We start from the raw sequence: 14748 nt of genomic DNA, 5'->3' as shown, positions 1-14748 counted from the left end.
TGAGAAGAAAGACATTGTGGCCCATCATCCACTCCTCTTCACTTTAATCCTTTTAAGCCTTGAGTAATGGTATCAGCTAGAGGCAAGAAGAACCCTCATAAGCAACTCCAACCCTCTGTACCTAGGTTTTGGAGTCACTATCAACAGAGCTCTCCTCAAGAGCCAAAACAGAACCCCAGTGATGTATTCTTCTGCTTTAAAAAGAGAAAAGGCAAAAATTCCAGGTGTGCCAGTTTTAAAAGAGTGACAGAGGTAAATGACTACTAAAACACCATATCCCCACATAAACCAGTGCGTCCCACATAATCCATTGCCAGATCGTGAGAGTAGAGAGTGAGAAAATGTGGGTCTGTGCCATTCTCAATGGTTTGGAAGACATCAAGAAGGTCATCTCTAACTTAAGAACAAACCATCCATAAAAAAAATCTTACACAAAGTATATAAAGGGCAGTCAAATCATTAAACCAACCCCAAAACACTTATTTATGCTCAGCAAATAAGGTATATTCTGGAAACAAACAAAAAAATCACTATGAAAAATCTAATACAGACAATTAAGGTTCAAAGCCAAGACTTAAAATTTTTAAAAAGATTGAATTTAGAGATCATAATTTATGCCTCCTTAATCAATTATTCAAGTACTCTTGAGAAAAAAAAAAGCAAGAAGATGTAATTCAGGATTGGCTATAGTGATAGTGTTTAAATACTTAAATGTGCCATTATAACAGAGAGAATACTTAACTTTTCCGTCTAAATGATTTCTACAGATTAAATGTCATATTGTAAAGAATGATATTATAGAAATGGTATTTTTAAAAGACAATAATAACACTATTATTTAAAAAAAAGAGTAAAAGAGATAATAAAATGACCTATAGAATTATCTGGAAAAAATATCTTTCTTCCCCCAAATGCTAATTATAGTAGAATGGAATGCTGTTAGAGTGGAAGTGTTAGCAAAATTGGATGCCACAACTGATCTCACCATTCCTTTCAAGCAAGTGAGGGTCAGAATGTTTCTTGCCTATATCTGCAAAAGATCGAACAAGGGGAATCCGACTGGTGAATCTTTTCTCATTCTGATGATGATGTCTCTTCAGAAGAGCTTCTCTGACATTCTCTCTTATGGACTCATCCAATTGGCCAGAGGCTATCATGTTGTCTAATACCATATCTATTGAAAGAAAAATAAGTAACAGCTGTTTTTATTAAATAAACTAACACTTGGATGACTATAACATAAACAATAAACTGTACGTGAAACCTTACCAAAAAAAATATGTATCTTTAATGGTTCTCTAGAAAATACTGTTCTCTTGTGATATTGAATAATGTATGCATAAAGATAAATATGTGCTGAAGGGGAAGTGGGGTGAAATGGGGTAACTGGGTGATGGGCATCAAGGAGGGCACATAATGTAAGGAGCACTGGGTGTTATATGCAACTGATAAATCACTAAATTCTACCCCTGAGAGTAATAAGACACTATATGTTAATTAACTTGAATTTAATTTTTAAAAAAAAGAAAGAAAAAAGATAAATATGAACATTATCTAAGAAAAATAGGGGATCCCTGGGTGGCACAGCGGTTTGGCGCCTGCCTCTGGCCCAGGGCGTGATCCTGGAGACCCGGGATCGAATCCCACGTCGGGCTCCCGGTGCATGGAGCCTGCTTCTCCCTCTGCCTGTGTCTCTGCCTCTCTCTCTCTCTCTCTCTCTCTCTCTCTCTGTGTGTGTGTGTGTGACTATCATAAATAAATAAAAATTAAAAAAAAAGAAAAGAAAAATAAACAATGTAAACCAAATAAACATGTAACCATGGAGACACTTTTTATTAAGTATTGTTATTTATAAAGAGGTCACTGTATAGTTGAAAGTGCTTTCCTATATGGACACTATAAATTCTATTAAACTGAATATTCAATAATAGTCGCTTCCTAAGTGACTAAAATACCTAAGTGAAGGTATTTTATTGCTTCACTTCATATTTTTTGTCTAAACTATAGGTGAGTATTGGACTCTTTCATTCAGTAATTAACAATTTACTGAGTATCTATTAGATGTTGGGAATATAGCATTTAACTAAGTGGATCAAGTTTCTGCTCTCAATCTTCCAGAGGTGGAAAAACCAATGAGCAAATGAAAAGATAAGTCAAATAGAATAAATTCTAGGAAGATGAATATATCAGCTGTGAAGGGGAGTATGGGGAATGGAGAGACTGAGGTAATGCCATATGGTACATTATATAGCGACTGGACTATTTTTAACCTGTAAAATATATTAAAAAGTGAGATAAGAGTCAAGATTTCAAACCTATTAGATTCCTCTGAGAGAAAACTGGAATCAACCTAACAGGTAAACTGTAACATTAACACAACTACTCACTACCATACAAATGGACAGTGGATGAGAAGATATTACATTATAAATAATTAAAATATTACATTGTATTATGTGCTAAATGCAAAGCCAAAGTAAATGTCTCCTAGCACCATTCAAGAATCTGTATACACAAGGAACTGACTTTCATATGAGATCCATACCTGTCTATACTCTCTAGACCTTTTTTCCTTCTCTTCCTCCTCCTTAGAATACTTTTTTCCTGTACCACCTGCTTCTTGTTCTCATGTGTTCAAACTCTATAAATAAGTAGTAAATAAGTAGTACATTTAATGTCCTTGTGGATCTTCCCCAGATATCTGGGTGCAAAAACTGAAGAAACAAAAAGTTCTTTTCTCTTTATTTCCAGAAACAGACTGCAAATACTGCTTATGGCACTAGTCACTTTCTTTTTGGTACTATAGCCATACCTGTCTAACTTAATCTTTGAGACTCTGAACTTATTAAAGACAAAATGGGTTATTTCTCTGTGTACTCCTCATACTGTCCTGCACATGATAGAAGTTCAATACAGAGCTATTAAATCAATGGTCTGAAATACGACCTCATTTTCCTAATGCAAATAGCTCTAATTTCAGTACAAATTACACATTAAAAAAAAAAAAAAGTCAAACTGCTATAACCTGCTATTTCATCTAGAGTACTTGCTCTCATGTCCAGCATCACTGTTCCATTTAGGATGCAACTTCTTAGTTCAAAAAGACTGTGCAAAGAGAGAGTTGCCACGTAAGGTTTACTCCATCGGTCACCACCATCTTCAACATCCTCTTCAAATTTCAGCCATCTGAGATGTGCAACACATAGAAATATTTTGTAAATAATGAAGATTTCATTTGCTTATTTTAATGTGATAAACATGCACTTGTTCTTTTAAAGAGAAATAAAGATTACCACCACCAACACAAAATTTGGATACAAACACATTTACAAATCAAGCTAATGATACACAGTTTCTAGACTCATGAGGTATTACAAAATAAGTATACAGTTCTTCTTTCTATTCTGGCTATCACAATAATAAGTCTACAAAGACACACTATGGAACTTCTGTAGTTTCCACTGCTAATCCTCTTTTAAACTGAAAATATGCAGCAGACCCTTGACTTCTGAAATTTAAGTCTCTAATTAAAGATGTGAAAATGTACAATTAACATAATTCTTTCAATGATACCTTAAAGTGGATGGGCTTAACTTAAGAAAAATTTTGATAATAAGGAGATAAGCTAAAGCTATAGCTTCCAGACAAGAGGAAATTCTCTTGTCTTATAAGCACCCCATAGCTTATAGTTTATTATATTTACAATATAAGAAAAAAATCAAGAGGAGCCAACTAAATGCTTAGACTCAATATTATTACCTGGCAGTTTCTTTCCATTCATACTCTTCTCCATCTCTGTAGCACAGTTCATCCATTTCCGTAAAGAGGTCATGCGGAATGTGTTCTTCATCATCATCTTCAGTACCAAGAATGAACTGAACTCTCTGGGATGGTGTGTCTTGACAAAAGAATTTAAATACATTCAAAAACTGTCGCAATTCATTCAAAGATAAACTCAATCTCAAAGTGAGATGCTTTTGTTTTAAGTAAATATACTCCACTAAAACTCTTTTATTAAAATACTATATAAATCTGGAAAGAAGCAAGGACTAACAATCAGAAACAAGGAATATTGCAGAGAGATAACCTCCACAGACAAAAAAGAAAAACTGTATGTTAAAAATAAACAAGTGGGGTGCTCGGCTGGCTCAGTTAGTAGAGCATGTGACTTCTTGATCTCGGGGTTATAAATCTGAGCCCCATATTGGGTGCAGGGATTATTTAAAATCTTAAATGAATGAATGAATGAAACTCATCTTATAACTAAGTGATATAAAAACAAATAACAAAAAGCAACATCCAAAACCATGGAACACTATACTCAAGACTTTTTTTTAAACTAAAAACATAAATGTTAGACAAAATTTTCAAAAAATTTAAATATATAATTAAGATGTAGCTAACTTCAAAAGTGAAAAAAGAAAATCTCTAAGTTCCAAAAAATGATGAAAAAAGCAAAGCTGGGGTATACAGAAACTGGTTTTTCATACTATCATAGAGAAGCAAAACTCTGTCAGTTAAGTTAGAGAGGCAAAAGAAGTCACTGTTACGAAACAGATACCCCATTCATGGCATCTGAATTTAAACTACCTACACAGTACAGGGTCCCTAAAAAATTAGTATGAATTCTAGTCCAGGACAGTTGAAAGTCCTAGGACAAGCAAACAACCACAAGCGTCAATTGAAAACAAAATCAAATCCTGCTGAATATGAGATAGGAAGTCAAACTCAAAATTTACAGTGAAGTTAACAAACTTGCAGGCATTTGCAGATGCAAACAACACAGATTAAAGAGTACACTAGAATGATTAATAAAGGAAAAAACAGATCTGAGGAAATCAGAGTGCATCAATGATAAATAAGAAGATGGAAAACTAAAGGTTCAGATGTAGAGAACAGAATAAGAAAATCGAATAGGAAAAACTCCAGAAAGAAGAAAATATAGAATAAGGGCAGAAGCAATAAAAAGCATATTTGAAAATTTTTCCAGTATGTATGTCATCTGGGTCTTTATATTAAAGGGCTATCCTGAGACCCAAATAGGACAAACTAAAACATGTGACTGAACTGCCTAATGTTTTGAACCTTTCAACTTTTAGATCTTACAAATCTTTTGTCAGACCTCCAAGCAATATTTTTGGTGCTACTGTAAGTGGTATTTCTTATTTATTTATTTTTTATATTTTTTAAAGATTTTTTATTTATTCATTCATGAGAGACAGAGAGAGAGAGAGGCAGAGACACACAGGCAGAGGGAGAAGCAGGCTCCATGCAGGGAGCCCAACGCAGGACTCGATCCTGGGTCTCCAGGATCAGGCCCTGGGCTGAAGGCAGGTGCCAAACTGCTGAGCCACCCAGGGATCCCCTATTTCAATTTCTGATTGTTCATTGCTACTACAGAACTATATAGAAATGTAATTAATTGTGTATCCTGCAACCTTGTTAAAACATACTTAGTTCTGTAATTTCATAGACTGCTTGGGATTTACTAGATACATGATCCTATATCTGTAAATAAAGACAATTTTACTTCTTCCTTCATAATCTGTATGTCTTTAACATCTTTCTTGCCTTATTACCAAGCAGGTGCTCCAATATCATGTTCTATAGAAGTGGCAGAGAATAACCTTGCCTTTCTCCAAACCGTAAGAAGAAAGCATTCCATCTTTTAGCACTGTGATGTTGAAAAACTTTTTTTGTAGATGCTGTATATTGGATAGAGGAAGTTTTCTTTTATTCCTTTCTTTCTGAGAACGTTGTCATAAATGGCAGTGGAATTTTGTCAAGGGCTTTTTCTGCACCTATGGAGATAATTATATGGACTTTCTCCTTTATAGTGTGAATGTGTTTATATTGATAGTTAAATTTTATACCAACCCTACTTTTCCACATAGTATTTTCCACATGGTATTAATGTCCTGATTGCTGCTCTAACAAATTACCACAAAATTGGTGGCTTAAACACAAATTTATTCTTATATAGTTCTGGAGACTAAAAGTCCAAAATTTGTCTTATAGTGTTAAAATCATTGGCTGGCTCCTTCTGCAGGCTCTAGGAAAAATCCATTTCCTTATCTTTTCTAGCTTCTGGAAGCTGCCTATATTCTTTGGGTCTGAATCTCTCTGCCTTACTACAACTACTTGCTTCTGTTGTCACAACTACTTCCTCTCATTTTCTGACTCCCCCTTACTAAGGGACCCATCATTACAACTGGCCTACTTGCATGATCCACTGTAACTTCCCCAACTCAAAATCCTTAGTCACACCTGTTAATTCAAATTTGCTATAAGGTTAACATTCATAGGTTCTGGGCATTAGGAAGATGGACATCTTGGGAGCCATTATTCTGCCTACCACAGTCATGATATGGTATCCTTTTTAGATATTGCAGGATAAAATATGTTTTTAGTTAAGAATTTCTGAATCTGGGCAGCCCGGGTGGCTCAGCGGTTTAGCGCCGCCTTCAGTCCAGGGCCTGATCCTGGAGACCCGGGATCGAGTCCCACATCAAGCTCCCTGCGTGGAGCCTGCTTCTCCCTCTGCTTGTGTCTCTGCCTCTCTCTCTCTCTCTCTCTCTCTCTGTATCTCTCATGAATATGAATAACTAAATAAAATCTTAAAAAAAAAAAACATGTTGCTCTGACCTCTGAAACTAATAATACACCACATGCTAATGAATTGAATTTACATAAAATAAAAAAAATTTTAAAAAGGAATTTCTGAATCTACTTCATGAGAAATATTCAGTCTGTAGTTTTGTGTTCTTGTAATATCTATATCTAGTTTTGGTATCAAGGTAATGTTGGATTTATAAAAATGAATTAGGAAGTATTCCTTCAACTTCAGTTTTCTGGTAGCCTGTGCAATTTCTTCCTTATATGTTTGAATGCATCCATGATGCCATTTGGAAGTACATTTTCATTGTAGGAATGTTTCAGACTACAAATTTAATTTCTTTATACACAAAGTGTAATTCAGGTTATCAATTTTTTTTCATAGTTTGTATTCTTAAGGAATTTCCCCATTTCATCTAAATAATCAATTTTGTTGGCATAAAATCACTCATAATACTCTCTCTTCTGTCTTTTAATACCTGTAGAACCTGTACTGAAATTTTCTCTGATGCTGGTAATTTACATTTTTTTTTCCTCCCTAATCACTCTGGCTATATAAGTTTGTCAATTTTAGTGATCTTTGCAAAGAATCAGATTTCAGTCGAACTGATTTTTGCTATTGCTTTCCTGGTTTTTATCCTACTCATTTCTACGTTAGTTTCCTTCTTTTCCTTACTTTGGTTTAATTTCTTCCATGTTTTCTCTTAGATTCTTAAGTTAAAAATTTTAATAATTGATTTTAGATCTTTCTTCTTTTCTAATATAAGGATTAAGTGCTACCAATATTCCTCTATGCACTGCTTTAGCTGTCTCTAAAAAATTTATAATTATTGGTGTCCTAACTTGCAAAGAACCATGCTAAAGGAACCTGTACACCTGAAGCATGTCTTCACTTTGCAAGATTCTATCTCAATCATTGCCAGTACTGTGTTTTTATTTTTATGAGTTCAAAATACTTCCTAATTTCTGTTGTGACTGCTTCTTTATTAACCCATTTGTTATTAAGAAGCATCTTGTTTTATTTCCAAATATCTGGGGATTTTTCTTTGTAGTTTAATTCTATTGTGGTCTGAGAATATACTTTCAATCTTTTAATTTATATTAAAACTCATTTATTGACTAGAATACAATCTATCTTGGGAAATATTCCATTTACACTCATAAAAAATTTGTTTTCTGGGACACCTGGGTGGCTCAAAGGCAGTTGAGCGTTTGCCTTTGGCTCAGGGCATGATCCCCATCCTGGGATCGAGTCTGACATCATCGGGCTCCCTGTGAGGAGCCTGCTTCTCCCTCTGCCTGTGTCTCTGCCTTTCTGTGTGTCTCTCACGAATAAATAAAATCTTAAAAAAAAAAAAAAAAACTTTTCTGCTGCTGTTGGAAGGCTCAATGAATGCAAATATCAATGTTATGCCAGTCAGCTATATCCTTATTGATTCTTTTAACTTGTTTTATCCGTTACTAAGAAGAGAGCTGAAATTTGTAACTTTTAAAAATATATCCAACAACTAACTGTAAGCTTATCAGTCTGCTTCATGTATTTTAAAGCTGTTATGACATGCATATTTAATTAGCATTGTTACATCCTGGTTTCAGCAATTTAATTTTTAGGTGCCTTTGTGTGATTATCTTCATGTTTCCTCTTGGGTTTTGCTAAGCTCCTTGAACATGTTGTTCAGTTTTCATTAAATTTAGAATTTTTCGGGATGCCTGGGTGGCTCAGTGGTTGGGCGACTGCCTTCAGCTCTGGTCGTGATCCTGGGACCCAGGATCAAATCCCACATCAGGCTCCCTGCAAGGAGCCTGCTTCTCCCTCTGCCTGTGTCTCCGCTTCTCTCTCTCTCTCTCTCTCTGGCTCGGTCTGTGTCTCTCATGAATAAATAAATCTTTAAAAAAATTTTAGAATTTTTCAACTACTATTTCCTCAAATTTTTTTTCTGCCACTCTCCTTTCTGGCACTACAATTATACATCTGTTAGACTGATATTTTTCTACAAATTACTGATACTCTATTTATTCATTTCAGTCCTTTCTATTGCACTGAGTAGTTTCTACTACTATGTCTTGAAAATTACTTTTTTCCCCATACAGTCAAATCCTCCTCTAATCTTATCTAGTGTATTTTTCATTTCAGATATTGTATTTTTCATCGCTGGAAGTTCCATTTGGACTTTCTTATATTTTCAATTTCCCTACTCACGAGTCACATTTTCCTCTATCTTCTTGAGCATAGAAAGCAGATATATTACACTTGCTTTAACATGCTTGTGTTCGAATTCCATCAACTCTGTCATGTGTTTCTACTGATTTATTTTTCTCTTAGTTATGGCTCATATTTCCTACTTTTCACATTTCAGGTAATTTGTAGATATCAGATATTATGAATCTTATGTGCTTAGATGATGGATTTTACTGTATTTCTTTCAGTAGTTTTATAATTTGTCCTAGCAAAGACCTTTAATTGAATTCTTTTAAGACTTGCTTTAAAAAATTTTAGAGATCCACTGCAGCTTTTAGTGTAAAATTAAGACTCACTATTAAGGCAATACCTTTCTGAGAACTTAACACAATGCCCCTATATGTCAAGGTCTTTCTACTCTGTCTAATGAAATCATACCTTACTCCCAGTCTTATGTAATATCCAATAACTGGTTAGCCCACTGCTTTCTGATGATTATTTCCCAGGCCTTAAGTAGCTTCCTTTGGCCCAGACCAGTACTCAACCAAAGATTAAAAAGGATCCTTCTTCAGACCTTTGGAAGCCTCTCTGTGTGTAACTCTCTATTCTCTGGCACACCACACCGACTAGCCTTTTTGGACTTCCCAAATTCCAATCTCTGTCTCAACTCTGAGAGCCTGCAAGGCTCTGCTCAGGATTCCCCTCCCCTCCCTGTGCTGTGGCCTAGGAACTGTCTCTAAGTAATATAGTCAGGCAAGCACAAGGCTCATCTCATTTGCCTCCACTCTCTCAAAGGTCAGAGTTCTACACTGTGTTGTCCAATGTGTGAAAATTACCGTTTTATATATTTTGTCAATTTTTCTAATTGTTTAAAATAAGAGGAAAATTCAATTAATGTTACCCCATCATGTCCAGAAGCAAAAATCCTATGTAATATACATTTAGAAAGTGGGGACAAAAAAAAAAATAGGGACAATGGGGATCCCTAGGTGGCTCAGTGGTTTAGCATCTACCTTCGGCCCAGGGTATAATCCCAGAATCCCAGGATCAAGTCCCGCATCAGGCATGGAGCCTGCTTCTCTCTCTGTGTCTCTGCCTCTCTTTCTCTCTGTGTCTCTCATGAATAAAGAAAATCTTAGAAAAAAAAAAAGAAAGTGGGGACAAGAAAAAGAAAGAGACATCCTTCATAGCAATTTCTTAGATACATATTGGCAGTTAAAACCAAAATGAACATACTTCAGTGGCATAAAACTTTTCTAAGGATATTTATTCCATTAAAAAGTCACAAATATTCCCCCACTAAGTTCTTCAAACCACTATATTTAGATTTCACATGTCATACCTTACTTAGCTTGAAACATCAAACCACATATCTTGCTGAACATAGTTTACTAGATAGCATTCTATAAAAACATTATGTAACTTTTTATTCACATCAATTAGAGAAGCATAATGATCCATTCAGAATAGCAGAAGATATCCTAAACTGGAAGGATGCCTTATACAGGAAAACAAAATACTTTTATTTTTTAATTGTTTTTAAAAGGTTTTACTTATTTATTCATGAGAGACACAGAGAGACAGGCAGAGAAATAGGCAGAGGGAGAGGCAGGCTCCCCACAGACAGCCTGGTACAGGACTAGATCCCAGGACCCCAGGATAACAACCTGAGCTGAAGGCAGACACTCAACCACTGAGCCACCCAGGTGCCTCAGCAAAATACTTTTAAATTACTTAATATCATCAAAGTCCACCAGTGATCCTTTCTGAAATTAGTACTGATTTTTCTTTTGACTTTTTGTTAACTATTCAATCTTGTAGTAGGCCATGTACTACTACTTAGTACAAGTTTTTAAAAGATTCCCATCACACTGAGTCTCTCTAAGCTTAAGTGTCTCCATCTACAAAATGAAAACAATACCCATCTTTTAAATAATGCAGAGAGTGATAAAGATGCATTGTATATATACAATTAAATATTATTAAGCCACTAAAAAGAATGAAATCTTGCCATTTGCAATGACATAAATGGAGCCAGAGTATAATGCTAGGCAAAATAAGTCAGAGAAAGATAAATATCATATGATTTCACTCACATGTGGAATTTAAGAAACAAATAAAAACAAGGAAAGTAAAAAAAAAGAGAGAGAGAAAGGCAAACCAAGAAATTCTTAACTACAGAGAACAAACTTGGTTACCATAAGGGAGGTAGGTGAAACAGGGGATGGGAATTAAGGAATGCACTTGATGTGATGAGCGCCGGGTGATTTATGGAATTGCTGATACACCTGAAACTAATATAACACTGTATGTTAACTAATGGGAATCAAAATAAAAACTAAAATAAATAAATAAATAAAACGCGCAGAGATGGTTAAATCAAAGAGCATATGTCAAGGGCTTAGCGGAATGCTTAGCACAGAATTGGAACTTAATATATTACCATTTTCTTACATTCATGTTGTAGCTTTATGACACACAGGATTCTTTCCTTCTTCCTCACAAAAATGTTCCCTTAGTATAGCGCACAAGTGCCTACAAGTACAGCTCACGTAACTTTGCTAGAATGCACACGCTAGGACCCATGGTGTAGAGATGGCCATGCAGGCCCATGATGTCCTAAAAAAAATAATGATGCTTTATATATCCACTAACTGTAATATTCTATGAGCCCTCCACAGGCTGTACATCTATTTTTTTCTGGTTCTCACCATTTGCACTTCTCAGGGCCACTTAAATCAGTACTATCAATATTTATTTTCAGATAATATTCTCTTTCCTATATGTCTTTTTTCTTTCTGATTTCCTCTATTGGCACCTCTGTATTTCTCTGCATTCAAACAAAAATCCTGTCCTTTATGACAATCATATCTAATCAGAGCACTCTTTTGTGCACAGATAACCAAGTAGTTTAACTTAGAGTATATATTTTCTAGCCAAGAAATGTGTTTAAAAATGAAAAAAAAGTTTAATCTCATTCAGGAACCTAAAGATTCCCGATGTTTGTTCACTGCATATACAAATTATGAAATATATATATAATAGAGAAAAGAAAATGAACCACCACCAAGCTGAAGTTCAAATGTCAAGACTCAACTTTTACAAGTCCAAGGCTGGAATACAATGAAGAAAACAAAACACTTTACTTCTTTTCACTTAACCAGAATAGATCTTAATCTATAAACTAAATACCTTCCTTGGAGAAAAAACATTATTACTTCACTTAGTATATTCTTCAAGGCTTATAATATGTCTAAATCATAACAGACATAAAATTTAAGAAAAAATATTCCACTTTTTTAACAGATTTTCAGGAAAGAATTTGAAAGTGTTAACAAATAACTACTGTTTTCTCTTACCATAAGAAGGAGACTCCCGTCCATCTTCTTTATCTGATTCTTTATCTTTTCTTTTCCGGTGGTGATGTTTGTGTCCACGATGCCTATGACGCCGACGACTCTCTTTACTAAACGGGACATGAACACCAATATAGACAGCTCGATGACCTAGCCAAAGGTATAGAAACATTACTGATTTTCCAAAAAAGAAAAAAAAATCTACAAAAGTATGCCAAACTTTACCTTGATAAAAAAGAATATCCAGAACAGCAAAAAATTTGAATTGCCCAAAATACACATACCAAGCTAAGTTTGAAAAAGGTGACACTCTTGATTTCTTGTTTCAGTTGCCAACATAGTAATGTCAATAACTAATCACACTTAAACTAAAAGAAATCTTGACCTAAAGATATACAATGAGCTAAATTTGTTTAAACATCTTCCAATACAGTAGGCACTAGATAAAAAATTGTAGAAATATCAATTTTTCTTAATTTTACCAGAAAAATCCCAAAATTAAAAATCAATTATATAGCATGGGGAGGAGGATGATGGAAATGTTCTGGAATCACAGTGGTGATGGCTGCACAGCATAGTGAATATACTTCAAAAAACTCAGAAACACTTCAAAATGGTGAAATTTGTTAATTATATCTCAGTAAGAAAAAATTTAAAAATTATAACAAAATTCAATGATACTACTATTTAATTTTAGTGAAACTATTTTCTTCTGAATACTAAAGAAAAGTGGAAATTAAAGAGTTAAATTCTCATCACTGTGTACTGGGAATTACAAAGTTGTACTCCAATTAGTACTAATGGATTCTGGCACATAGCCCCAATGCACCAAAATAAATATTATAGGAGTTTCCAATTTAGAAAGAATAGATAAACAGGAATATAAAAATCCAAGCCTTACTATTTATTTGGCTTTTACTATCGACCTTAGTATTCTCTGTTATGATTTTTCCTTTCCTTTTCCTTTAACCCTTCTTTACTATCAAAGGCCTGTTCAAACTCTGAGATAAAAATAATCACTCCCTCAAACTTCATACTGAAATTTAGATATGTATAAAAGACGCAAAGCTAAAGGCTCTTGGGTAACCAAGGGAAGCAAAAGAACATATCCAAGTGCTGTTCTTCACATTCTAAGTTGCGCCTATTTGAGAGGTAACATGAAGTGCTAAGTGATGGATTCACTCTACATTTGAGTTGATAAAATTATTGCTAAACATTTTAACTTCCCTAGTCCTTGGAATTCACAGACTCTAACCGTAAGCTTCTAGACAATTGAGGCTCCTTCTAGAATCCCTAGTAAACCTAGACTTTTAGAGTCAATTTTATGGGCAGCCTGGGTGGCTCAGCGGTTTAGCGCCGCCTTCAGCCCAGGGCATGATCCTGGAGACCTGGGATCAAGTTCCACGTCGGGCTCCCTGCATGGAGCCTGCTTCTCCCTCTGCCTGTTCTCTGCCTCTCTCTCTGTGTCTCTCATGAATAAATAAATAAAATCTTTAAAAAATAAATAAATAAAGTCAATTTTAAAAGTGGTTCCTTCATTTCATAAAGTAGATATGGAGAACACTTACTTGCCTCTTTCCATCTCCTTTTCAAAAGCAACAGATTAATGTCCCCATACGGTACCAGCTGTCTCAGAAGGCTTTAACTTAAAAATTTAGTTCCCAAAAAGACCCCAAAAGTCTATCAAAACATTTGCCACAAACACCACCTTAACCAAGTTTCAAAATTAACATCACCAATAAGGCACATTGATATCATATGTCCTCAGATATGACACTGAAAAGACTGCATCACTTCTGTGGTATGCTCCCCAAATATCCATAATCTCAGTCTGTTCATATGATAACACTGACAAACCCAAACTTAGAGACATTCTACAAAGTATGTCACCACTACCTTTCCAACATGTCAAGGTCATAAAAAACAAGAAAAGAGTAAGACACTGTCATAGAGAAGACGACAACCAAATGTACTATCAGATCCTGGACTGTTCAGCTGGATCCTAGAACAGAAAACGGACATCAATAGAAAAACTGGTAAAACCTGAATAAATTTAATCGAGTTAATAGAACTGTACCAATGTTAATTTCTTCATTTTCATGAACTTATGATGGTTATGTAAAATTTAAAAATTTTAAAAACCTAAGTGAAGGATATACGGGAACACTCTCTAGTATCTTTGCAACTCTCCCATACGATGAAAATTATTTTAATCAAAAAAAAAAAAAAAGAAAAAAGAAAAGAAACAAACCATTTGCGAGGACTTCTTCCTGGAAGATGCACTGACACATGATTTATTGCTCCACAATTCTTTTTTTTAATTTAATTTCAATTAGCCAATATATTAGCTTCAGTTCAATAATTTATCATTTGCATAAACTGTTCCATAATTCTACACTGAGGCTATTTATAGTACTTGAAAAGACTGATGTAACATATCCATAAAATGAACAGTTAGATGACACCTAGTGATAACTCTGGCTTATTAGTCTGGCATTCTGGTTTGCTAAAAACACTACTACCTAGCCTGCTAGAAATGGAAAAAAAAAAAAAAAAAAAAAAGAATTAACTAACTTTTAACTGTGGTATTTTAATTTT

The 14748-nt window shown here is 34.6% G+C and overlaps 1 protein-coding gene and 1 long non-coding RNA gene across 9 annotated transcripts in view; one reads left to right on the top strand and one right to left on the bottom strand.

The window, feature by feature from the left end:
• LOC106557642 overlaps positions 1 to 12307 on the top strand; it is a 67893-nt gene extending 55586 nt beyond the window's left edge. Inside the window, exon 4 of the long non-coding RNA XR_005376935.1 lies at positions 12288 to 12307. This is a non-coding gene — a long non-coding RNA (uncharacterized LOC106557642). The remainder of the gene's footprint in view (positions 1 to 12287) is intronic.
• Positions 1 to 14748, bottom strand: part of SLC4A7 (solute carrier family 4 member 7) — a 109833-nt gene that overhangs the window by 53291 nt on the left and 41794 nt on the right. For 5 of the 8 annotated variants that reach the window (XM_038570657.1, XM_038570656.1, XM_038570659.1 and 2 more), the window contains exons 3-6: positions 12154 to 12300; positions 3760 to 3898; positions 3026 to 3186; positions 986 to 1174 (exon numbers count right to left, since the gene is read on the bottom strand). In XM_038570657.1, coding sequence (XP_038426585.1) covers positions 986 to 1174; positions 3026 to 3186; positions 3760 to 3898; positions 12154 to 12300 — 636 coding nt within the window. The remainder of the gene's footprint in view (positions 1 to 985; positions 1175 to 3025; positions 3187 to 3759; positions 3899 to 12153; positions 12301 to 14748) is intronic. The other 3 variants (XM_038570658.1, XM_038570660.1, XM_038570662.1) reach the window with 1 other exon arrangement.

This window comes from Canis lupus, chromosome 23, assembly GCF_011100685.1.
Source record: "Canis lupus familiaris isolate Mischka breed German Shepherd chromosome 23, alternate assembly UU_Cfam_GSD_1.0, whole genome shotgun sequence".
In the NCBI taxonomy this organism is placed as follows: domain Eukaryota; kingdom Metazoa; phylum Chordata; class Mammalia; order Carnivora; family Canidae; genus Canis; species Canis lupus.
Note: the sequence above shows the minus strand (reverse complement) of the source record. Positions and strands in the feature narration are given on the sequence as shown.